The 24,207-nt window shown below is 47.4% G+C and overlaps 1 protein-coding gene across 1 annotated transcript in view; it reads right to left on the bottom strand.

Moving 5' to 3' along the window:
- The window catches only part of kif28 (kinesin family member 28), an 83,703-nt gene that overhangs the window by 45,814 nt on the left and 13,682 nt on the right, over nucleotides 1-24,207 (bottom strand). Inside the window, exons 6-11 of the mRNA XM_038819531.1 lie at nucleotides 16,022-16,176; nucleotides 15,248-15,359; nucleotides 12,381-12,448; nucleotides 10,732-10,874; nucleotides 9,280-9,401; nucleotides 3,441-3,531 (exon numbers count right to left, since the gene is read on the bottom strand). Coding sequence (XP_038675459.1) covers nucleotides 3,441-3,531; nucleotides 9,280-9,401; nucleotides 10,732-10,874; nucleotides 12,381-12,448; nucleotides 15,248-15,359; nucleotides 16,022-16,176 — 691 coding nt within the window. The remainder of the gene's footprint in view (nucleotides 1-3,440; nucleotides 3,532-9,279; nucleotides 9,402-10,731; nucleotides 10,875-12,380; nucleotides 12,449-15,247; nucleotides 15,360-16,021; nucleotides 16,177-24,207) is intronic.

Below are 24,207 nucleotides of genomic sequence, written 5' to 3'. Positions count from 1 at the left end.
GTATAAAAGCCAACATAAGTGTACTTTACCTGAATGCTTGTAGTATTCGAAATAAGGTAAATGAATTGACGGCGCAAATCATCGTGAATGACTATGATTTAGTGGCCATCACTGAAACATAGTGAAAGGATGGTCACGACTGGGAGTTACATATCCAAGGGTATCAAACTATTCGGAAGGACAGAGTGGATGGTAAGGGAGGTGGTGTAGCTCTATTATTTAAGGATGACATCCGGGCAATAGTAAGGGATGACATCGGTGCTATGGAGGATAAGGTTGAATCCATTTGGGTGGAAATCAGGAATAGTAAGGCGAAAAAAGTCATTGATAGGAGTAGTCTATAGGCCACCAAATAGTAACATTATGGTGGGGCAGGCAATAAACAAAGAAATAACTGATGCATGTAGAAATGGTACAGCAGTTATCTTGGGGGATTTTAATCTACATGTCGATTGGTTTAACCAGGTCGGTCAAGGCAGACTTGAGGAGGAGTTTATAGAATGTATCCGCGATAATTTCCTGGAACAGTATGTAATGGAACCTACAAGGGAACAAGCGGTTCTGAATCTGGTCCTGTGTAATGAGACAGGATTGATTAATGATCTCATAGTTAGGGATCCTCTCGGAAGGAGCGATCACAATATGGTGGAATTTAAAATACAGATGGAGGGTGAGAAGGTAAAATCAAACACTAGTGTTTTGTGCTTTAACAAAGGAGATTACAATGGGATGAGAGAAGAGCCAGCTAAGGTAGACTGGGAGCAAATACTTTATGGTGAAACAGTTGAGGAACAGTGGAGAACATTCCAAGCGATTTTTCACAGTGCTCAGCAAAAGTTTATACCAGCAAAAAGGAAGGACGGTAGAAAGAGGGAAAATCAACCGTGGATATCTAAGGAAATAAGGGAGAGTATCAAATTGAAGGAAAAAGCATATAAAGTGGCAAAGATTAGTGGGAGACTAGAGGACTGGGAAATCTTTAGGGAGCAACAGAAAGCTATTAAAATAGCTATAAAGAAGAGTAAGATAGATTATGAGAGTAAACTTGCTCAGAATATAAAAACAGACAGTAAAAGTTTTTACAAATATATAAAACAAAAAAGAGTGGCTATGGTAAATATTGGTCCTTTAGAGGATGAGAAGGGAGATTTAATAATGAGAGATGAGGAAATGGCTGAGGAACTGAACAGGTTTTTTGGATCGGCCTTCACAGTGGAAGACACAAATAACATGCCAGCGACTGATAGAAATGAGGCTATGACAGGTGAGGACCTTGAGATGATTGTTATCACTAAGGAGGTAGTGATGGGCAAGCTAATGGGGCTAAAGGTAGACAAGTCTCCTTGCCCTGATGGAATATATCCCAGGGTACTAAAAGAGATGGCTAGGGAAATTGCAAATGCACTCGTGATAATTTACCAAAATTCACTAGACTCTGGGGTGGTCCCGGTGGATTGGAAATTAGCAAACGTGATACCACTGTTTACAAAAGGAGGTAGGCAGAAAGTGGGTAATTATAGGCCAGTGAGCTTAACTTCATAGTAGGGAAGATGCTGGAATCTATCATCAAAGATGAAATAGCGAGGCATCTGGATGGAAATTGCCCCATTGGGCAGACGCAGCATGGGTTCATAAAGGGCAGGTCGTGCCTAACAAATTCAGTGGAATTTTTTGAGGACATTACCAGAGCGGTAGATAATGGGGAGCCAATGGATGTGGTATATCTGGATTTCCAGAAAGCCTTTGACAAGGTGCCACACAAAAGGTTGCTGCATAAGATAAAGATGCATGGCATTAAGGGTAAAGTAGTAGCATGGATAGAGGATGGATAAAGGTGTGGTGAGACTGGGTTACGAGGATCGGGTGGAGGTGTGGGCTTGGGTGGGGTGCTCATTCCATGGGCTGGTGCAGACTCGATGGGCCAAATGGCCTCCTTCTGCACTGTAAATTCTATGAGATTCTATGAGGATTGGTTCATTAATAGAAAGCAAAGAGTGGGGATTAATGGGGTGTTTCTCTGGTTGGCAATCAGTAGCTAGTGGTGTCCCTCAGGGATCAGTGTTGGTCCCACAGTTGTTCACAATTTACATAGATGATTTGGAGTTGGGGCCCAAGTGCAATGTGTCCAAGTTTGCAGATGACACTAAGATGAGTGTTAAAGCAAAAACTGCAGAGGATACTGGAAATCTGCAGAGGGATTTGCATAGGTTAAGTGAATGGGCTAGGGTCTGGCAAATGGAATACAATGTTGACAAATGTGAGGTTATCCATTTTGGATTGGATTTGTTTATTGTCACGTGTACCGAGGTACAGTGAAAAGTATTTTCTGCAAGCAGCTAAACAGATCATTCACTACATGGAAGAAAAGGGAATTAAACAAAATTCAAGAAAATACATAATAGGGCAACCCAAGATATACAATGCAAATTTTGGTAGGTATAACAGCAAACAGGATTATTATTTAAATGATAAAATATTAAAACATGCTGCTGTGCAGAGAGACCTGGGTGTGCTCGTGCATGAGTCACAAAAAGTTGGTTTACAGGTGCAACAGGTGATTAAGAAGGCGAATGGAATTTTGTCCTTCATTGCTAGAGGGATGGAGTTTAAGACTAGGGAGGTTATGTTGCAATTGTATAAGGTGTTAGTGCGGCCACACCTGGAGTATTGTGTTCAGTTTTGGTCTCCTTACTTGAGAAAGGACGTACTGGCGCTGGAGGGTGTGCAGAGGAGATTCACTAGGTTAATCCCAGAACTAAAGGGGTTGGATTACGAGGACAGGTTGAGTAGACTGGGACTGTACTCGTTGGAATTTAGAAGGATGAGGGGGGATCTTATAGAGACATAAAATTATGAAGGGAATAGATAGGATAGATGCGAGCAGGTTGTTTCCACTGGCGGGTGAAAGCAGAACTAGGGAGCATAGCCTCAAAATAAGGGGAAGTAGATTTAGGACTGAGTTTAGGAGGAACTTCTTCACCCAAAGGGTTGTGAATCTATGGAATTCCTTGCCCAGTGAAGCAGTTGAGGCTTCTTCATTAAATGTTTTTAAGATAAAGATAGTGTTTTGAAGAATAAAGGGATTAAGGGTTATGGTGTTCGGGCCGGAAAGTGGAGCTGACCCCACAAAACATCAGCCATGATCTCATTGAATGGAGGAGCAGGCTCGAGGGGCCAGTTGGCCTACTCCTGCTCCTAGTTCTTATGTTCTTATGTATAACTGGAAGGCAGCTCATTAAATAAATTAGATTCTTCTTTATTTTCCTTTCCAAGTTTAAAACACTCAGATATTCTAGCTGTCGAAAACAAATCAAATAGTTTTAAATTGGAAAGAGAGTTGACTCTAATCCAGGTGAAGATGGAAAGAACAATTCGAAAAGGCAGTTAGTCAAACGCAGACTTGGATCTGAAGACAGGGAGACAGGGCGAGAGGTCAATACCGTCTTTGATGAAGAGCTTGACAAAGGCAGAGAGCTGTGGGTCCACATTCACATTCGACAGATGGGGGAACATTTGGATCATCTGCCTTTCCTGGAAAACACATTTTTCAACTGATTAGTAATGTTTTCCATTATATTTAACACATCTTCCAATCCTGAACGCCTACTACCTAGAACAGCTATAGTCACTATGCAACCTGTAGGCTATCATCGTGGCCCATTGGCCAACCCGCCAACTCAACCCCTCTCGCCCTCACCCCCTCTCCCACCCATCACCCCCTCTCCCGCTCACCCCCTCTCCCACTCATCACCCCCTCTCCCACTCATAACCCCCTCTCCCGCCCATCACCCCCCTCCTGCCCATCACCCCCTCTCCCGCCCATCAACCCCTCTCCCGCTCACCCCCTCTCCCACTCATCGCCCCCTCTCCCGCTCACCCCCTCTCCCGCCCATCACCCCCTCTCCCACTCATCGCCCCCTTTCCCGCTCACCCCCTCTCCCGCCCATCACCCCCTCTCCCGCACATCACCCCCTCTACCGCTCATCACCCCCTCTCCCGCCCATCACCCCCTCTCCCGCCCATCACCCCCCTCTCCCGCCCATCAACCCCTCTCCCGCTCATCACCCCCTCTCCCACCCATCACCCCCTCCCCCGCCCATCACCCCCTCTCCCGCCCATCACCCCCTCTCCCACTCATCGCCCCCTTTCCCGCTCATCCCCCTCTCACCCGCCCATCACCCCCCCTCTCCCGCCCATCACCCCCTCTACCGCTCATCACCCCCTCTCCCGCCCATCACCCCCTCTCCCGCCCATCCCCCCCCTCTCCCGCCCATCAACCCCTCTCCCGCTCATCACCCCCCTCTCCCACCCATCACCCCCCTCCCCCGCCCATCACCCCCCTCTCCCGCCCATCACCCCCTCTCCCGCCCATCACCCCGTCTCCCGCTCACCCCCTCTACCGCTCATCACCACCTCTCCCGCCCATCACCCACTCTACCGCTCATCACCCCCTCTACCACCCATCACCCCCTCCCCGCCCATCACCCCGTCTCCCGCTCACCCCCTCTCCCCGCTCATCACCCTCTCTCCCGCCCATCACCCCCTCTCCCGCCCATCACCCCCTCTACCGCTCATCACCCCCTCTACCGCCCATCACCCCCTCCCCCGCCCATCACCCCCTCTCCCGCTCACCCCCTCTCCCGCTCACCCCCTCTCCCGCTCATCATCCCCTCTCCCGCCCATCACCCCCTCTCCCGCCCATCACCCCCTCTCCCACCTCATCACCCCCTCTCCCGCCCATCACCCCCTCTCCCGCCCATCACCCTGTCTCCCGCTCACCTCCTCTCCCGCTCATCACCCCCTCTCCCGCCCATCAACCCCTCTCCCCGCCCATCACCCCCTCTCCCACCCATCACCCCCTCTCCCACCCATCACCCCCCTCTCCCGCCCATCACCCCCTCTCCCGCCCATCAACCCCCTCCCGCCCATCACCCCCTCTCCACCCCGTCACCCCCTCTCCCGCCCATCACCCCCCTCTCCACCCCGTCACCCCCTCTCCCACCCATCACCCCCTTTCCCACCCATCACCCCCCTTTCCCACCCATCACCCCCTTTCCCGCCCATCACCCCCCCTCCTGCCCATCACCCCCCCTCCTGCCCATCACCCCCTCTCCCGCCCATCACCCACTCTCCCGCCCATCACCCCCTCTCCCGCCCATCACCCCCCTCCCGCCCATCACCCCCCCCTCCCACCCATCACCCCCTCTCCACCCCGTCACCCCCCCGCCCATCACCCCCTCTCCACCCTGTCACACCCTCTCCCGCCCATCACCCCCTCTCCCGCCCATCACCCCCTCTCCCACCCATCACCTCCCTCCTGCCCGTCACCCCCTCTCCCGCCCATCACCCCCTCTCCCGCCCATCACCCCCTCTCCCGCCCATCACCCCCTCTCCCGCCCATCACCCCCCTCTCCCGCTCACCCCCTCTCCCGCTCATCACCCCCCTCCCGCCCATCACCCCCTCTCCACCCCGTCACCCCCTCTCCCGCTCATCACCCCCTCTCCCGCCCATCACCCCCTCTCCCGCCCATCACCCCCTCTCCCGTCCATCACCCCCTCTCCCGCCCATCACCCCCTCTCCTGCCCATCACCCCCTCTCCTGCTCAGCTAACCTGCACATCTTTGGACTGTGGGAGGAAACCGGAGCACCCGGAGGAAACCCACGCAGACACGGGTAGAACGTGGAGACTCCACATAAACAGTGAGCCAAGTCGGGAATCGAACCTGGGACCATGTGACCTGGTGACCTTTGATGTGGAAATAGTACCACCAGGAAGGAAGTTAGCATACAAAACACACATGGCTGGTATAAACAAAGGAGAACTGGAGGCAGAAGGCAATCTGCAGGCAGGTGCTGGAGTTGTTGGATAAAAACAAGGTGTAAAACCCGGGAGGATATGTGAATTGCTCAGAAACACTAAACAGATATGGCCAAACTGTGAACTGGTGTGTTATTGGTTTGTTGATAGACAGCTACACTATCAGGACTGTCATAACTAAGGGGCAGCAGGGTAGCATGGTGGTTAGCATAAATGCTTCACAGCTCCAGGGTCCCAGGTTCGATTCCCGGCTGGGTCACTGTCTGTGCGGAGTCTGCATGTCCTCCCCGTGTGTGCGTGGGTTTCCTCCGGGTGCTCCGGTTTCCTCCCACAGTCCAAAGATGTGCGGGATAGGTGGATTGGCCATGCTAAATTGCCCGTAGTGTCCTAATAGTAAGGTTAAGGGGGGGAAGTTGTTGGGTTGCGGGTATAGGGTGGATACGTGGGTTTGAGTAGGGTGATCATTGCTCGGCACAACATCGAGGGCCGAAGGGCCTGTTCTGTGCTGTACTGTTCTATGTTCTATAACTCGAGGGAGGGAGGTTCACAGACCTGTGCTTTGCTTTTTAAAAAACATATATTTTATTACAAACATGTATCAAAACAGGTTACAGCGAACAAACACCCCGGGAAACATGCTTCCCAACAATCAACTATCCAGTCTGTACAGATTTTTCCCCTTTTTCACCCCCCCTCCCCCACGACGAACAGCCACTCAAACACGGTCACAAACATTCCCCACCTTTCCTGAAACCCCCTGAAGAGCTCCTTAACTCATACTTTATCTTCTCTAATCGCAGGAAGTCATACAGGTCATCCAACCATGTTGCTACCCCCAGTGGCGATGCCAACTGCCACTCCAACAAAATTTGTCGCTGTGCAATCAGAGAGGTGAAGGCCAAGACATCGGCCTTCCTCCTCTCCATGAGCTCCGGTTTCTCTGAAACCCCAAATATCGCCACCAAAGGGTCCTGGTCCACTCCCTCCTCCACTATCCTGGCTAAGACCACGAACACTCCCGCCCAGAATCTTCCCAATTTTTCACAATCCCAAAACATGTGCACATGATTCGCTGGCCCCCGCCCACACCTCTCACACTGATCTGCTACCCCCTGAAAGAACCCACTCATTCTCGCCCGAGTCATATGCACCCTGTGCACCACCTTAAACTGTATCAGGCTCATCCTTGCACATGAGGTCCCGTTTACCCTTCGTAGTGCCTCACTCCATGCTCCCCAATTGATCGCCCCTCCTAACTCCGCTTCCCATTTCTCCTTGATCTTCACCACCCGCTCACCTGCCTGCTCCCCAACCACTTATATATATCCCCAATTCTTCCCTCCCCTTCCACATCTGGAAGCAGCAGTCGCTCCAGCAGGGTGTATCCCGACAACTGAGGGAACCCTTCCAGACCTTTCGCGCAAAGTCCGTAACCTGCAGATACCTGAACTCACTACCCCTCGGCAGCTGTACCCTCTCCCTTAGCTCCTCCAGACTGGCGAACCCGTCCTCCAAATACAAATCCCTCACCTTGACCAGCCCCACTTCCCTCCACTTCCTGTATACACTATCCACCCCCCCCCCCACCCCCAGCTCAAACCCATGATTCTCGCACAGCGGCGTTAGCACCGACATCCCTTCCACCCTAAAATGCCTCCTCAGCTGATTCCATATTTTCACCGTGGACTGCACCACTGGGCTCCCTGAATACCTACTCGGAACCATTGGTAATGCTGCCATCACCATAGCCCTCAAACTAGACCCCTTACAAGATTCCTCCTCCATCCTAACCCACTCTACCCCTTCTCCTTCCCACCACTGCCGCACCTTGTCCACATTCGCCGCCCAATAATAATGAAGACCTGTGCTTTGCTGATGATTTTCACTATTGGGATGAAAGCTGTCGTTGGATAGGACTCCTGACCTTCCCGGTGGAAATAAAGGGGAACTGAGTAACCATGCAATGCCGTACATACTGATGGAGAAATGCTGGTGATTGTCTAAGACCAGTTAAAGTGCAATGTATCTTTTTATTTGAAGTGTAATTTGCCTGTTAATTCATGTTTAATTTATGTTAATTTGGAGTAGTTTTAAAGTAAAAGTTACAAAAATTTAAACTGTTGGTAATTTCTTCATTCGGGGAATCATTTGGTAAATGTGTATATTGTGGTTTATGATTCCCCCCCCCCCCCCACAGGACACATACCACTACCATCCCAAGGGCAATTAGACATAGACAGTAAATGTTATCCTTGTTAGAGAAGGCCACTGCTCATGAACAAATAATAGACATGAATTATTCAAACCAGCTGGGTTGAATTGGCAACATCAAGTACTTGAGATTAACATGTCTATGAAAGTAACAAAGAAGCTAGTGAAATGAAGACAGATGTTCACATTATGAATAGATTCCTTGTACTTGGGACGCCAGCCCTTGTAACCTTTCCTTTGCTCATTCAGTTCCCTCTGCTGAAGGGGTTCGGCAGCAGAAGTCAAAGTATTTAATTTCTTTGCCCTTCTGAGACTTGCCCCCTTTCAGCTCCAAGTATCACATCTTGCTCCTATACCATATTATTTGTTGTGTGTTAATATTCCTGTACGACCCTGGCATCGAGTTTTGACTGATGACTTTGTTGTGTTATGCTTCTTCATGTAGCATAAGCTGCTTCCTTGATGTATGCTCTGACAAAGGAAGGTTCAGGCTTGGAGATAGGTTTAACACATTTATTGAACAGTTAACAATTCTCCTACTTGAGTTTGACTCTCCTGCTAATCTTGCTATAGTAACTCAATCTAACTAACCAGTCTGCTCTAAGCCATGCGGTGGGTGTGATGCTCTGATCTGCCCCTGTCCTTCTCTGTAAGTGTCGCCTATGGAAAGAGAAAGAGCACGTGTGCCCTGTCCTTTTATATGGGTTGTGTAAATGCACCCTTGTGGTAGTGCCACCTCTGAGTGTCTTGACTGCCCATTGGCCGTGTCCTATTCTATGTGTTCATTAGCTGTATGTCTGCATGTCATAACATCTCTGGTGCTCCCTCTAGTGTTTACTTAGTTGTAGTGTATTTACATTAACCCCTTGTGTATTTACAGTGATGCATATCACCACAGACTTCTTTTGCTTTATCCATTCGTGGGTTGTGGGCATCGCCGGTCAGGCCAACATTAATTGGTTTCGCCGGTGAAATATAAACAGAAGGTTCTGGAAACACTCTGTGGTTAAGGCAGCATCCACGGAGAGAAAAACCTAGTTAATGTTTAGGTTGATGGCCTTTCGGTTAACCCTCCTTCCCTCTCTACAGATGCTGCAAGGCCAGCTGAGTATTTCCAGCAATTTCCTGGTCAGACTTGTTTGCTTTATGCTGGATGGAAATCCTGGTCGAATGGCCATCCTATCCTTTCTCCTGTCACTCTGCTGCTCGAGGGCGCAGGCACGATCTGGCGTGCTTTGCTCGTTCTAACCTGTGTTAGAGTTTGATATTGCTGCTCCCATTCCTTCCGCGCTCCCGCCAGCCGTTGCTCCCACGAAGTCTGAATCTCTGCCATCTGGAGCTCGTTCTTAGCCAGTGAACGCCGTAACTCCTCTAGTGAGAAAAGGACAGCGTGATTTTGCAATAAACCTCCTAAACATGGGGAGCAGGAATGAGGTTTGCGCTTAAAGGAGCCATGAACTCAGTGTCCAGGTTTGGACGGAAGGGGAGGTTCTTCCAAAAGTTGCTCATGACCTCTCGCTGCGTTAAAATGTCCTTCCTCACATACCCCTCTTCCACTTCCTCTGCTGCCCAAAATCTTAAATCTGTGTCCCCCCCCAGTCCTTGTACAATCAGTTCAAAGGCAGAGTTTTTCATTGTCTACCTCACCTGAATGTGCCATAATCTTGTATACATCAATATCTCCGAGAGCAACCCCACTTTAATACTGAGGCGAGAATCTCTCATAATAATAATCTTTATTGTCACAAGTAGGCTTACATTAACACCGCAATGAAGTTACTGTGAAAAGCCCCCAGTCGCCACATTCCGGCGCCTGTTTGGATACACAGAGGGAGAATTCAGAATGTCCAATTCGCCTAACAGCATGTCTTTCAGAACTTGTGGGAGGAAACCAGAGCACCCGGTTAGATGTTCGAGGTAAGTTTTTTTACCCAGAGGGTAGTGGGTGCCTGGAACTCGCAGCCGGAGGAGGTGGTGGAAGCAGGGACGATAGTGACGTTTAAGGGGCATCTTGACAAATACATGAATAGGATGGGAATAGAGGGATACGGACCCCGGAAGTGTAGACGATTTTACTTTAGACGGGCAGCATGGTTGGCGCAGGCTTGGAGGGCCAAAGGGCCTGTACTTTTCTACGCAGACTGGGGGAAAACATGCAGACTCCGCACAGGCAGTGACCCAAGCCGGGAATCGAACATGGACCCTGGCGCTGTGAAGCAACAGTGCTAACCTTGGGACCGGCGCACACTCAAAGACTCTGATATCTTTCCTAAAGCGTAGTGACCACACTGGACACAACACTATAGCTGTGGCCAGAACCAGAGGTTGAGAAAAGTTCAGCATAACCTCTCTCTTTATTGTGCTCAACTCAATACCTCTATTTATGAAGCTTTGCTAATTAATTTGTCAGTGTGTCCTGTTACCTGAGGAGATCCACGCACTCATCATTTAAATCACACCCATAGTTCAGTGCCAGTCCCACAACCCTTCAAAAACGTCTCCTCTCACTTTTGAGATCTAGGCAACAGGAAAATAAACAGCGGACCCTGTCTGGTGGTTGCTTTTAGCGAACGGGCTTATTGATTTTTTTAAATCTCTTTCAATTTTCAAAAGGTGTTTGAGCATCGCAGGAGACGGCAGTTTAAATCAACTTTAATAAACAAAATAATTACATTCTGCTCAATCAGTCAGAGATACCTACTCATTTCGTCCTCTACCCATTGTCCAGATTTCCTAATCTTGGTGATCGTTGATCTCAGTTTGACATTCTCTGCCCTCAGCTCCAATATGAGTCTTTCTGTTGGATTTTCATTTATCACTGCCTTGTTCTGGATATTCTTAGTCCTTCAGCCATGAAAATGGAAAAGGGGGAGGAAGGCAAGTGATTACAACATTTCCTAAAAGTTATTTTTACAAATTGCGATTGCTACAGATTAAAGTAGCAAACAAACTCCCGGAAGTAGGCTTTGTCACTGCCCCATTACCCTCCCAGCTTCAGCCAATCAGGCCCACAGGGAAAGGGTGGAGGGGAAGAAGAAAGTTGCAAGGAAAAAGGAAAGATACTTAACGTGAGAAATATTCTGTGAAAAAGTTTTTTGTTTTTTTTAAATCACGTGTAATTTAGCTACTTGGCCCAATATACATTTATACACACCACTCGCTGGCATATGTGTCAGCCATGGTTCATTCTTGCTGCAAAATTTGATCGCCATAGGCTTGGGTCTTGCTGATGAGGCAGTGGTGTGCGATGTCTTTCTAATGCTCAAACTGAGATCCGATCTGCTCCTTCAAGTGGATTGAAAAATACCCACAACATTATTTCGAAGTAGGGTAGCAAAGTTCTCCCTGCTTCTCTGGCCAATTCTTCCAATGTGACCAAAATGAGAAGACCCACTTGTCATCACGTTGCTGATTGTTATGTGGAAGTTGGCTGCTACATTTTCAACATTGAGACCAAAAAGGAGGAGGAATTGGGCATTTTGAGAAACATCAAGGGGGATAAGTCCCCAGGGCCTGATGGGATTTACCCCAGAATACTGAGGGAGGCAAGGGAGGAAATTGCTGGGGGCTTGACAGAAATCTTTGTATCCTCCCTGGCTACAGGTGAAGTCCCAGAGGACTGGAGAATAGCTAATGTTGTTCCTTTGTTTAAGAAGGTAGCAAGGATAAACCAGGAAATTATAGGCCGGTAAGCCTTACATCAGTGGTAGGGAAATTACTGGAGCGGATTCTTCAAGACAGGATTTAATCCCATTTGGAAGCAAGTGGACGTATTATCGAGAGGCAGCACGGTTTTGTGAAGGGGAGGTAGTGTCTCACTAACTTGATAGAGTTTTTCGAGGACGTAACAAAGATGATTGATGAAGGTAGGGCAATGGATGTTGTCTACATGGACTTCAGTAAGGCAAGGTCCCTTATGGCAGACTGGTACAGAAGGTGAATTCACACGGGATCGGAGGTGAGCTGGCAACATGGATACAGAACTGGCTCAGTTATAGAAGGCACAGGGTATCAGTGGAAGGTTGCTTTTCTGAATAAAGGGCTGTGACTAGTGGTGTTCTGCAGGGACCGTGGCTGTTTGTCGTATATATAAATGATTTGGAGCGAAAGGTAGCTGGTCTGATTTATTGTTTTAAATAAATTTAGAGTACCCAATACCTTTTTTTCCAATTAAGGGGGAATTTAGTGCGGCCAATCCACCTACCCTGCACATCTTGTGGGGGTGAGGCCCACGCAGACATGGGGAGAATGTGCAAACTCCACACGATAGTGACCCGGTGCCGGGATTGAATCTGGTTCCTCAGCGCATTGAGGCAGCAGTGCCCCCCCCCCCCCACCATTATTTTTTACCTTTCTGCGTAGCGTAATGTTGAAAGCGTTTCCTCGTAGCAGATATCAGCTGGACTGACTGTCGCAATCTGTAAGACAATAATCAGTTGAGGATTGGCAGGACTGAAACTGGTTCCCCAGCTCCGCACTTGTCTCTCCCATGTCTTCTATTCTAGAATGGATTATTTTTTTATTCGTCCACGGGATGCGAGTGTCACAGTCAAGGCCAGAATAGATTGCACACCTCTAATTGCCAATCCACCTAACCTGCACGTCTCTGGACTGTGGGAGGAAACCGGAGCACCCGGACGAAACCCACGCAGACACGGGGAGAACGTGCAGACTCCGCACAGACAGTGACCCAGCGGGGAATTGAACCTGGGACCCTGGCGCTGTGAAGCCACAGTGCTGTCCACTTGTGCTACCGTGTTGCCCAAAAATCTTAAAAGCAAACAACCAGACAGACCGAATTTAAGCTGCATTATGATGCATGTGCCCTGATGCATTGAGAGAGAGCACTGATTTTGTTTGCTGATTGCCTAACTGAACAACAGCTCCATCTCAAACGTAATTCATTGCCTGAAGCACTTAGCTTTAGTGCTATGACCTGCTACAACGCTGCATGAAAATTACCATCATTCTAATAAAAGGGAATTAAGGAATCAACAGCAGAAAAGTAGATATAATTGATGAAAGGAAACATTTGCTCACCCACATGAGATGAAGTAAATGGTTGGAATAAGTTGCAGTGGAAGCAGAAGTATTAAGGACACAATTTGATTACATAATGTGTGATGTTGGGATCTAAAATGGTGAGCCAAACCTTTTTGTCCTGTTGTCTACTATACTCATACACTGTGCCTCCTTTTCCGCCTCCTTGTGCACCGGGAAGAACATACTATATATTGAAATGTCTCCATTTAATTAGTGACCCTTATTGTTTTCTTCCCACCTTGAATTTTATTGGTAACTGGGAATGAAGACAATGTCCAAGTATCCATACAGAAGGAATCCCGAGCCTGTCACAGTGGAACACCCTGAAAGGTGTAAATGCAGCCCCACCAGCTTCATCTCATGTGGGGAAAACCTTCGGACAATGCTGATATGTTATTGTGGTACGACTTGCAAACGGAATAATGATTGATTTGAAGGGGAGCACGGTGGGGCAGTGGGTTAGCCCTACTGCCTCACAGCGTCGAGGTCCCAGGTTCGATCCCGGCCCTGGGTCACTGTCGGTGTGGAGTTTGAACATTCTCCCCGTGGTTGCGTGGGTTTCGTCCCCACAACCCAAAAAAGATGTGCAGGGTGGGTGGATTGGCCACGCTAAATTGTCACTCAATTGGAAAAAATGAACTGGGTATTCTAAAACTTTAAAAATAAAATGATTGATTTGAAAGCTCCATGACATTTCTGATTTTTATTTTACTTAAATGGCGAATGCTCATGATACCACTAGGGGCCCTCACTCTGCAAAATAACTTAATCAATATATAAAATTAAAATGGGATAACCATTAAAATATTCTTGGTTAATGAATGACTGAGGCTACCTTATCATATTACCAGTACCTGCAGTGCATTTCTGCACAAATGTAAGAAGACACAATTGCACACTGGATTTTGGTGACTGAATGGGCAGTCAATCAGAAACATGAGACTGTTTTTTGGGCTCTACAGTTCTGTCCCAATGCCACAGCCATGTCATGAATCTGGAACTGCTGGTGGCAGGACTTTTGATGAATTTCAGATATATTGTATTATATGTATTTGGCGCAATAAGGGTTAAAAAGCCTGGGTTCGTGTGTGTTTGACCGCTGCAGTCATGTTTTTTAAAAATCCTGGTTTGAAAGACAGCTCGGCATTTTGGAGCCAGAGCTGTAATTAAAGCATTGTAAAAGTTCGGGCGAATAGACTTTTATTTATATTAAGAGGGTTCCCTGGGGAGAGGATAATTAGAGACATTGTGCTCAGCTTAGTAAGATGATGTGGTTAATGGGACAAACCAGCGGGTTGAAGCAGTCAGGGGTCGAGGTTTTCAGAGTTAGTTTTTGACTGCAAGGTGAACTGAGAAGGTGTCTGATGAATACAGTCAGAGATTCTGCATTATTCCGACAGGGCGTCACGTCTCTTTCTTTCAAGCAGTCTCAAAAGATCTTTCTTTCTCAAAATGGAGGGTCCGAGATATCTCATTACAGCAAATATTCCCGAGTCTGCTAACTGTATTTAAAAGTGGATTGTGATTGGTGATGGTTTTGTTTTTTGCTTGAGTGGAAATAATGATAACAGTTCAGGGTTATTGTGTCACTGTAATGATTTGCATTGTTTACAGGGTAATTATAAGCGATTTTTCTTGTGTGATGTTAAAGGTATTTTAATACTGTGTTCGTAATAAAGTTTGTTTTAATATTCCATAGTCCTATTTTGCGTGACATCACTCCTGGAGCAAGGTATCCTTTCCTCACAGTCTTACAAAGTTAAAATAAAACATTGGGGATTCAGTCCAGTATCCTAACAACAGTTGGGGTCTATTCCGGGATTGGAATAGACCCTGGGACCAATTTGGGGGAAGGTAGCCAATTAAGCAGCCACCTCATTCGGTTAACGAGGGCAGGCAGACACCTGAGGTTGGACGTTCTGCCGTCAGGAGGTCACCAGCCCGCCTCCATCCCTCGGTGGGACACAGGCCGGCAGCAGAAACATTATTGGCCCTCCTTGCCCTACTCTGCAGCCCTTCGCAAATCCAACCTGTGTCATTGGCAGGCCTGACACAAAATGGGAAGCAGAGGCTAGCAAGGCTGAGCGTGGGAACTAAGAAAGAGAAAAGAACAAAAGACTTGCTTTGCGAAAGAGGTCGGATTAGATTGTACCTCTCGCTGACCAAGCATTTACCATCATAGTCTTACTGTTGCCTCCCAGAGCTGACTGCAGTAGTTTGGTAAGTGTGGAGTTCCTATATGGCACATGTAGCACCTTCTTCCCCATGGCTATTTCTGCTAAGACACTAGGAGGAAATGCAGAATAAATAAAACCTTGGTTAGTTTGATGAAATGGATATGTCTGAATCTCAAGTAGCAGTAAGTAAAACATCCATTTGTGGGGTGAAGGATTAAGATTGACTAAGAGGGTGGGGGGCACACAGGAGGTGGAGGGGCGGGTCTTGACCACACACCAGGTAAATTCAAAACACCAGGGCCGACAACATTGAGTCCCGTGTCGGGTGCGTTTAGCTGTGTGTTTCCAGAACAACCCACTATTAAACGGGACATGCTTCATTTCTGGGCCTTGGTGAGGAACGCCCACCGAGACGACACTTCCTGCACTGATAAGCTCTGTTCGCTTGTGCAGGAAGAGGTTGGGGCGGCATTTTTGAATGGCGCCAATTCTTTAGCCCTCACCCACTGTGGCTTCCGGACCCCCCAACACCCTACCTCACCAATTAGGGGGTCATTTCATAAGGGCCCAATCCCCAGCACATACAAGATGCCACCCGGGCACCTTGGCACTGACACTCTGGCAGTGCTCGCTGGGCTCCCTGGCATCACCAGGATGGCACCCAGATGGCACTGCCAGAGTGTCCAGATGGCACTGCCAGAGTGTCCAGGTGGCATCTTGCCTGTTAAAGTAACCTCTGGCAAGTTGGCAGTGTTTTCTGTGTTGTCCCACCTGATGACGTTGCCCAGTGTAGTTAAACTGAGATTAATGGCACTCCCCTCTCTCAGCCGGTCCCCCTCAGAACCAGAGGTTTTCTGCCTCTCGCTGCCAGCCAAATCCACCAAATTTATGTCAGACTGTTTTGTTAAGTGGTCTTTTAAAAATACCTGTGTGAAAACACATCAAGCAGAATAAGCAATTTGTGTTCCACAATCAGCAGGCTAATTAATCAACTGTGCCATTTGTCATGATAGGGAGATATTAGGAACGTGGATCGAGAAATGGGGTCCAACATCTAGCAGGCAATTTCGGGGTTGAACAAACTGAAAGAAAAGACTGCTAGCAGCAGACTCAGAGGGATATGCCCACAGTCTGAGTTACCTTGTCCCATTCAGACTTAACCTCATTAACAGGATGCCCTGGATGATCTACGCAAGATCCATTGTCATTCTGGACAACCTTGTTTGACAAACCATGATCCTATTAGAGAGGCTGATAACTAATTTGTCCGTCAATGGAAGGTAGTTGCACATGAATGGCAGCTCTCAGGGCAGCACAGTGGTTAGCACTGCTGCCGACACCGCTGAGGACCCAGGTTCGATCCTGGCCCCAGGTCACTGTCTGTGGTGAGTTTGCACAGTCTCTCCATGTCTGCGTGGGTCTCACCCCCACAGCCCAAAAGATGTGCAGGTTAGGTGATTGGCCCCGTTAAATTGCCCCTTAATTGTAAACAAAATAATTGGATACTCTAAAAAAAAAATTTGAAACGGTGTTTTGTGTAAACGGGAGTGGACAATCAAGCAGCCCAATTACAGTTGATAGGCTCCGGTCTGGATATCCCTGAGGAGGACCTTTGTTTTAAGTGCTGAGTAGAGCTTAGAGCGAGAGAGAGAGAGAATGAGAGAAAGAGAGAGAGAGAGAATTAATCGACTTGGAACAGGGAAAGGGAGAAGGATGTAAGCAGCTATCAAAGAGGTCATGAACAAAAACAAAGAGGGAAATGGTTCTTCGCCTCTATATGTAAGTGTAATGAGAGCTGTATTTTCATGAAAAGTGTTGTTTGATGGGAACTAGTGTTAAGGTTAAGAAACTATATGTAATCTGTGAGGGGTAGAGTTGGTTTAAGAGATTAAATATTGTTTTCTTTTCTTTTGTTTTAATAAAGTATGTTTATAAAATAACCAAGCCTTATTTCTTATATTATCACTGCCAGAAAAAAAATCTATCTTTCTGCGCCGTCTTAAACCTTTAAAAGGTTACGCCTCTGGTTCAATCGCTTAGCCATTGTTATGGCTGACCAGGTGTCCATAACACATTGAACATTTTTTCTGAGAAATAGGACATTGTTTTTTTACTGAAGGTTTGGCAGTGAACTCCTTTTAGTCCTTTTAGCAGAGGGCAGCAGAGCAGAGCTTCTGATTGGCTGTTCCGGGGACATTTGCATACGTGCAGTGCGGTCAGCGTAAGTTGAAGGTGGTTTGTGAAGGGGCTGTTCTCGAGTGACAGCTTTACCCGAAACACTACTTACGGAGTGTCTCCCACCCATCCTCCTCCTCTAACCAAAAAAAAAGGTCTGTCCGTTGGCCTAGTTTCAGCCGTTCAGAGGAGGAGGAGCAGTCTCTGAGTGAGTATAAAAACTCACTTTAACCCGGGGATCGAGGCCTAGTTTCGGGAGCCGTTCAGAGGAGGAGGAGCAGTCTCTGGGTGAGTATAAAAACTCACTTTAACCCGGGGATCGAGGCCTAGTTTCGGGAGCCGTTCAGAGGAGGAGGAGCAGTCTCTGAGTGAGTATAAAAACTCACTTTAACCCGGGGATCGAGGCCTAGTTTCGGGAGCCGTTCAGAGGAGGAAGAGCAGTCTCTGGGTGAGTATAAAAACTCACTTTAACCCGGGGATCGAGGCCTAGTTTCGGGAGCCGTTGAGAGGAGGAGGAGCAGTCTCTGGGTGAGTATAAAAACTCACTTTAACCCGGGGATCGAGGCCTAGTTTCGGGAGCCGTTCAGAGGAGGAGGAGCAGTCTCTGGGTGAGTATAAAAACTCACTTTAACCCGGGGATCGAGGCTTAGTTTCGGGAGCCGTTCAGAGGAGGAGGAGCAGTCTCTGGGTGAGTATAAAAACTCACTTTAACCCGGGGATCGAGGCCTAGTTTCGGGAGCCATTCAGAGGAGGAGGAGCAGTCTCTGGGTGAGTATACAGACCTAACGGTAACTTCCTGTTTTCCACTTTTTTTTCAAAAGTGACATCAGAGGGAAGCTGTGATCTGATTGGTTGATAACCAATCTGCCCCAAATTTAAAACTCGTAAACTTAAATTAAACAAATTAATTAATTAGAGATGGCTGGTCAGGTGACGTGCTTAAGCTGCTTGATGTGGGAGCTGGCAGATCCCATTGCGAGCTGCAGCGACCACATCTGCAGTAAGTGTTGGCTGCTCGAAGAACTCCGGCTCAGAGTTGATGAGCTGGAGCCTGAGCTTCACACACTGAGGCACATCCGGGAGGGGGAGGCTTACCTGGACACTTTGTTTCAGGAGGCAGTCACACCTGTCAGAGTAAATAGTTTAAATCCTGCCAGTGGCCAGGGACAGCAGGGTGTGACTGCAAGTCAGGCAGGTAAAGGGAACCAGCAGTCAGGAACTCAGGAGCCTCAGCCCTTGACCCTGTCCAACAGGTACGAGGCACTTGCTCCCTGTGTGGATGGCGAACAGGGCTGCAGGAAGGATGAGTCAGCTGTCCAAGGCACCATGGTTCAGCAGGCCATTCAAGGGGAGGAAGTAAATAGGCAAGTTGTAGTTGTAGGGGATTCTATTATCAGAGGGATAGATAGTATCCTTTGTGAGCAGGATAGAGGGTCCCGCATGGTATGTTGCCTGCCCGGTGCTAGGGTGCGGGACATCTCTGACCGGCTTGAAAGGATATTGGAGAGGGAGGGGGAGGATCCAGTTGTTGTAGTCCATGTCGGTACCAACAACTTAGGCAAGTCTAGGAAAGAGGACCTGTTTAGAGATTATAAAGAGTTAGGATTCAAATTAAAAAACAGGTCCTCAAGGGTCATAATCTCCGGATTACTGCCCGAGCCACGTGCAAATTGGCATAGGGAGGCAAGAATAAGGGAAGTTAACACGTGGCTGAAAGAGTGGTGTGGGAAAGAGGGGTTCCTTTTCATGGGACACTGGCATCAGTTTTGGGACAGGGGGGACCTATACCGTTGGGATGGTCTCCACCTGAACCGAGCTGGGACCAGTGTTCTGGAGAAAAGAGTAAATAGGGTGGTCAATAGGACTTTAAACTAGAGACTGGGGGGGAAGGGAAAGTCAGGGAACCAAGAGGTGAAGGAATCAGTGGGAAGCGTAGCTGCTTAGGATTACAAAAAATCACGAAAAGACAGAGCTCAGGAGAGGTTACGATAGTCCCCATCTCACAAAATATGACACAGTGTATGGAAAGGCTCAGTAAACCAAGGTCCACCACACTAAGAAAACAAAAAGGGACAGTCAATAGGGAATTAAAGGTGCTATATTTAAATGCCCGCAGTGTACGGAACAAGGTAGATGAGCTTGTGGCCCAGATTGTGACTGGCAGGTATGATGTGGTAGGCATCACAGAGACATGGTTGCAGGGGATTCAGGACTGGCAGTTAAACATCCAGGGATTTACAACCTATCGAAAAGACAGAGAGATGGGTAGAGGGGGCGGGGTTGCCTTGTTAATTAGAAATGAAATTAAATCAATAGCACTAAACGACATAGGGTCAGACGATGTGGAGTCTGTGTGGGTAGAGTTGAGGAACCACAAAGGCAAAAAAACCATAATGGGAATTATGTACAGGCCTCCTGACAGTGGTCAGGACCAGGGGCACAAAATGCACCACGAAATAGAAAGGGCATGTCAGAAAGGCAAGGTCACAGTGATCATGGGGGACTTCAATATGCAGGTGGACTGGGTAAATAATGTTGCCAGTGGACCCAAAGAAAGGGAATTAATTGAATGTTTACAGGATGGCTTTTTGGAACAGCTTGTGATGGAGCCCACGAGGGAACAGGCTATTCTGGACTTAGTGTTATGTAATGAGCCAGAATTGATAAAAGATCTTAAAGTAAGGGAACACTTAGGAAGCAGTGATCATAATATGGTAGAATTCAGTCTGCAATTTGAAAGAAGGAAGGTAGAATCAGATGTAAAGGTTTTACAGTTAAATAAAGGTAATTACAGGCGCATGAGGGAGGAACTGACGAAAATCGACTGGAAGCAGAGCCTAGTGGGAAAGACAGTAGAACAGCAATGGCAGGAGTTTCTGGGAGTAATTGAGGACACAGTGCAGAGGTTCATCCCAAAGAAAAGAAAGGTTATCAGAGGGAGGATTAGGCAACCATGGCTAACAAAGGAAGTCAGGGAATGCATCAAGGCAAAAGAGAGAGCCTATAATGTGGCAAAGAGTAGTGGGAAGTCAGAAGATTGGGAAGGCTACAAAAACAAACAGAGGATAACAAAGAGAGAAATAAGGAAGGAGAGGATCAAATATGAAGGTAGGCTAGCCAGTAACATTAGGAATGATAGTAAAAGTTTCTTTAAATACATTAAAAACAAACGGGAGGCAAAAGTAGACATTGGGCCGCTCCAAAATGACGCTGGTAATCTAGTGATGGGAGACAAGGAAATAGCTGAGGAACTTAATAAGTACTTTGCGTCCGTCTTCACAGTAGAAGACATGAGTAATATCCCAACAATTCAGGAAAGTCAGGGGGCAGAGTTGAATATGGTTGCCATCACAAAGGAGAAGGTGCTAGAGAAACTAAAAGGTCTGAAAATTGATAAATCTCCGGGCCCAGATGGGCTACATCCTAGAGTTCTAAAGGAGATAGCTGAAGAAATAGTGGAGGCGTTAGTTATGATCTTTCAAAAGTCACTGGAATCAGGGAAAGTCCCAGAGGATTGGAAAATCGCTGTTGTAACCCCCCTGTTCAAGAAGGGAACAAGAAAAAAGATGGAAAATTATAGGCCAATTAGCCTAACCTCGGTTGTTGGCAAAATTCTAGAATCCATCGTTAAGGATGAGATTTCTAAATTCTTGGAAGTGCAGGGTCGGATTAGGACAAGTCAGCATGGATTTAGTAAGGGGAGGTCGTGCCTGACAAATCTGTTAGAGTTCTTTGAAGAGATAACAAATAGGTTAGACCAAGGAGAGCCAATGGATGTTATCTATCTTGACTTCCAAAAGGCCTTTGACAAGGTGCCTCACGGGAGACTGCTGAGTAAAATAAGGGCCCATGGTATTCGAGGCAAGGTACTAACATGGATTGACGATTGGCTGTCAGACAGAAGGCAGAGAGTTGGGATAAAAGGTTCTTTTTCGGAATGGCAACCGGTGACAAGTGGTGTCCCGCAGGGTTCAGTGTTGGGGCCACAGCTGTTCTCTTTATATATTAACGATCTAGATGACGGGACTGGGGGCATTCTGGCCAAGTTTGCCGATGATACAAAGATAGGTGGAGGGGCAGGTAGTATTGAGGAGGTGGGGAGGCTGCAGAAAGATTTAGACAGTTTAGGAGAATGGTCCAAGAAGTGGCTGATGAAATTCAACGTGGGCAAGTGCGAGGTCTTGCACTTTGGAAAAAAGAATAGAGGCATGGACTATTTTCTAAACGGTGACAAAATTCATAATGCTAAAGTGCAAAGGGACTTGGGAGTCCTAGTCCAGGATTCTCTAAAGGTAAACTTGCAGGTTGAGTCCGTAATTAAGAAAGCAAATGTAATGTTGTCATTTATCTCAAGAGGCTTGGAATATAAAAGCAGGGATGTACTTCTGAGGCTTTATAAAGCACTAGTTAGGCCCCATTTAGAATACTGTGAGCAATTTTGGGCCCCACACCTCAGGAAGGACATACTGGCACTGGAGCGGGTCCAGCGGAGATTCACACGGATGATCCCAGGAATGGTAGGCCTAACATACGACGAACGTCTGAGGATCGTGGGATTATATTCATTGGAGTTTAGGAGGTTGAGGGGAGATCTAATAGAAACTTACAAGATAATGAATGGCTTGGATAGGATGGACGTAGGGAAGTTGTTTCCATTAGCAGGGGAGACTAGGACGCGGGGGCACAGCCTTAGAATAAAAGGGAGTCACTTTAGAACAGAGATGAGGAGAAATTTCTTCAGCCAGAGAGTGGTAGGTCTGTGGAATTCATTGCCACAGAGGGCGGTGGAGGCCAGGACATTGAGTGTCTTTAAGACAGAAATTGATAAATTCTTGATTTCTCGAGGAATTAAGGGCTATGGGGAGAGAGCGGGTAAATGGAGTTGAAATCAACCATGATTGAATGGTGGAGTGGACTCGATGGGCCGAATGGCCTTACTTCCGCTCCTATGTCTTATGGTCTTATGGTCTTATTTTAAACCCATCCCTAATTAACTAAAATTTATGTCATTTGAAATAAAGCAGCAGCATTAATTAACATAATAAACACAGTGTACTATTGGGTACAAAGTCCCTGCTTAGATGACCATGTCCAATTTTTGCCTATCAGTAGTTTTCAACTGACTCAACTATTCCAATATGTCCAGACTATAGAACGAGTCACCTCCCTCCTTGCACCTTCTATAAAATGAAACTCATCCAGAACTCTGCTTCTTGTAGCTTAACTCACACCAAATCCCATTCACCGATCATGAGCTTGTTTAACCTACATTGGTTCCGAGTTCAGCCACTCCTGAGGGCAGCATGGCGGCGCACTGGTTACCCCTACTGCCTCACGGCACAGAGGACCCGGGTTTGATCCCAGCCACGGGTCCATGTGGAGTTTGCACATTCCCCCAGTGTCCATTTGGGTCTGAACCCCACAATCCAAAAAGATGCACAGGGTAGTTAGATTGGCCATGCTAAATTGCCCCTTAATTGGAAAAAAATAATAATTGGGTACTCTGAATTTTAAAAAATATATATATATATATATATATATAAAAGTTCAGCAACTCCTCAATCTTAAAATTGTCATCCTTACTTACAAATCCTTATAAGGCCTCATCCCTCCCTCTATCTGTAACCTCCTCCAGTCCTCCTCAATCTCTGCGCTCCTCCAACTTTGATCTCTTGCATGTCTCTGATTTTTGTTGTGATACCATTGACAACAGTGCCTTGAGCTGTCCAGGCCCTACCACCTCTTTCCCCTCCTTTAGGACACTGCTTTAATCTTCTGCTTTGACCTGTTTCTCTTGGCTGCCGATATAACCAAAGTCTTAATTCCTGATATTATTCTAATAAAATTCCTCTGGTCTTACTAAGGTCTCAGCTATCTTTCCTCAGGTGTGGTTCCCATGATTGGCCGAAAAATCATTAAATTATACAACAGAGGAGGCCATTTGGCCCACTGTGCCTGTGTTAGCTCTCTGGAAGAGTTAACCGATTGGTTCCATTCCCCTGTGTTTTCTCACAGTCCTGCAATATTTTCCACTTCAAGTATCACCTCAATCTGACCAAGCAGAAAATGAAAAAAAAAAAACCCTCACTCCTCCCATGCAAGATCCCTTCTCAGCTCGATGTCCATCCAGCTCTCCCTTGAATGTACCGGCAGGCTGCCCCCTCCACAGGCTCGTACACATTTCCAACCCCCAGGTGAATTCATCAAAAGCTCTATCCCTACACTTTGTTGTTTATAAGAATTATATTTTTTAATCCGCTCCAATGTTTTTCCTTATAGAATCCCTACAGTGCAGAAGGAGGCCATTCGGCCCATTGAGTCTGCACCGACCCATCGAATGAGCACTCTACCCATCCTGGACACTAAGGGGCAATTTATCATGACCAATCCACCAAACCCACACATCTTTGGACTGCGGGAGGAAACCCACGCAGACACGGGGAGAATGTACAAACTCCACACAGTCACCCAAGGTCGGAATTTAACCCTGGCCCCAGGCGCTGTAAGGCAGCAGTGCTAACCACTGTGCCACCGTGCCACCACCCCCCCCCCCCCCTCCCCCCCCCCCCCCCCCCCCCACAACTGTGCCACTATGCCGCTTCTGATCTTCTGTGAAGGAATTGCTTCTCTCACCGAACTGAGGGCATGGCTCCTTTTACATATTTGTTGATTTGTTCAGGTGACTCGTTCTACAGTTGTGAACATTAGGGGCTGGTTTTGCACAGTGAGCTAAACAGCTGGCTTATAATGCAGAACAATGCCAGCAGCACGAGTTCAATTCC

This window comes from Scyliorhinus canicula, chromosome 1 (genome assembly GCF_902713615.1).
Source record: "Scyliorhinus canicula chromosome 1, sScyCan1.1, whole genome shotgun sequence".
Taxonomy (NCBI): domain Eukaryota; kingdom Metazoa; phylum Chordata; class Chondrichthyes; order Carcharhiniformes; family Scyliorhinidae; genus Scyliorhinus; species Scyliorhinus canicula.
The sequence above is the reverse complement of the archived record's forward strand: the minus strand, read 5'-3'. Positions and strand labels throughout refer to the sequence as shown.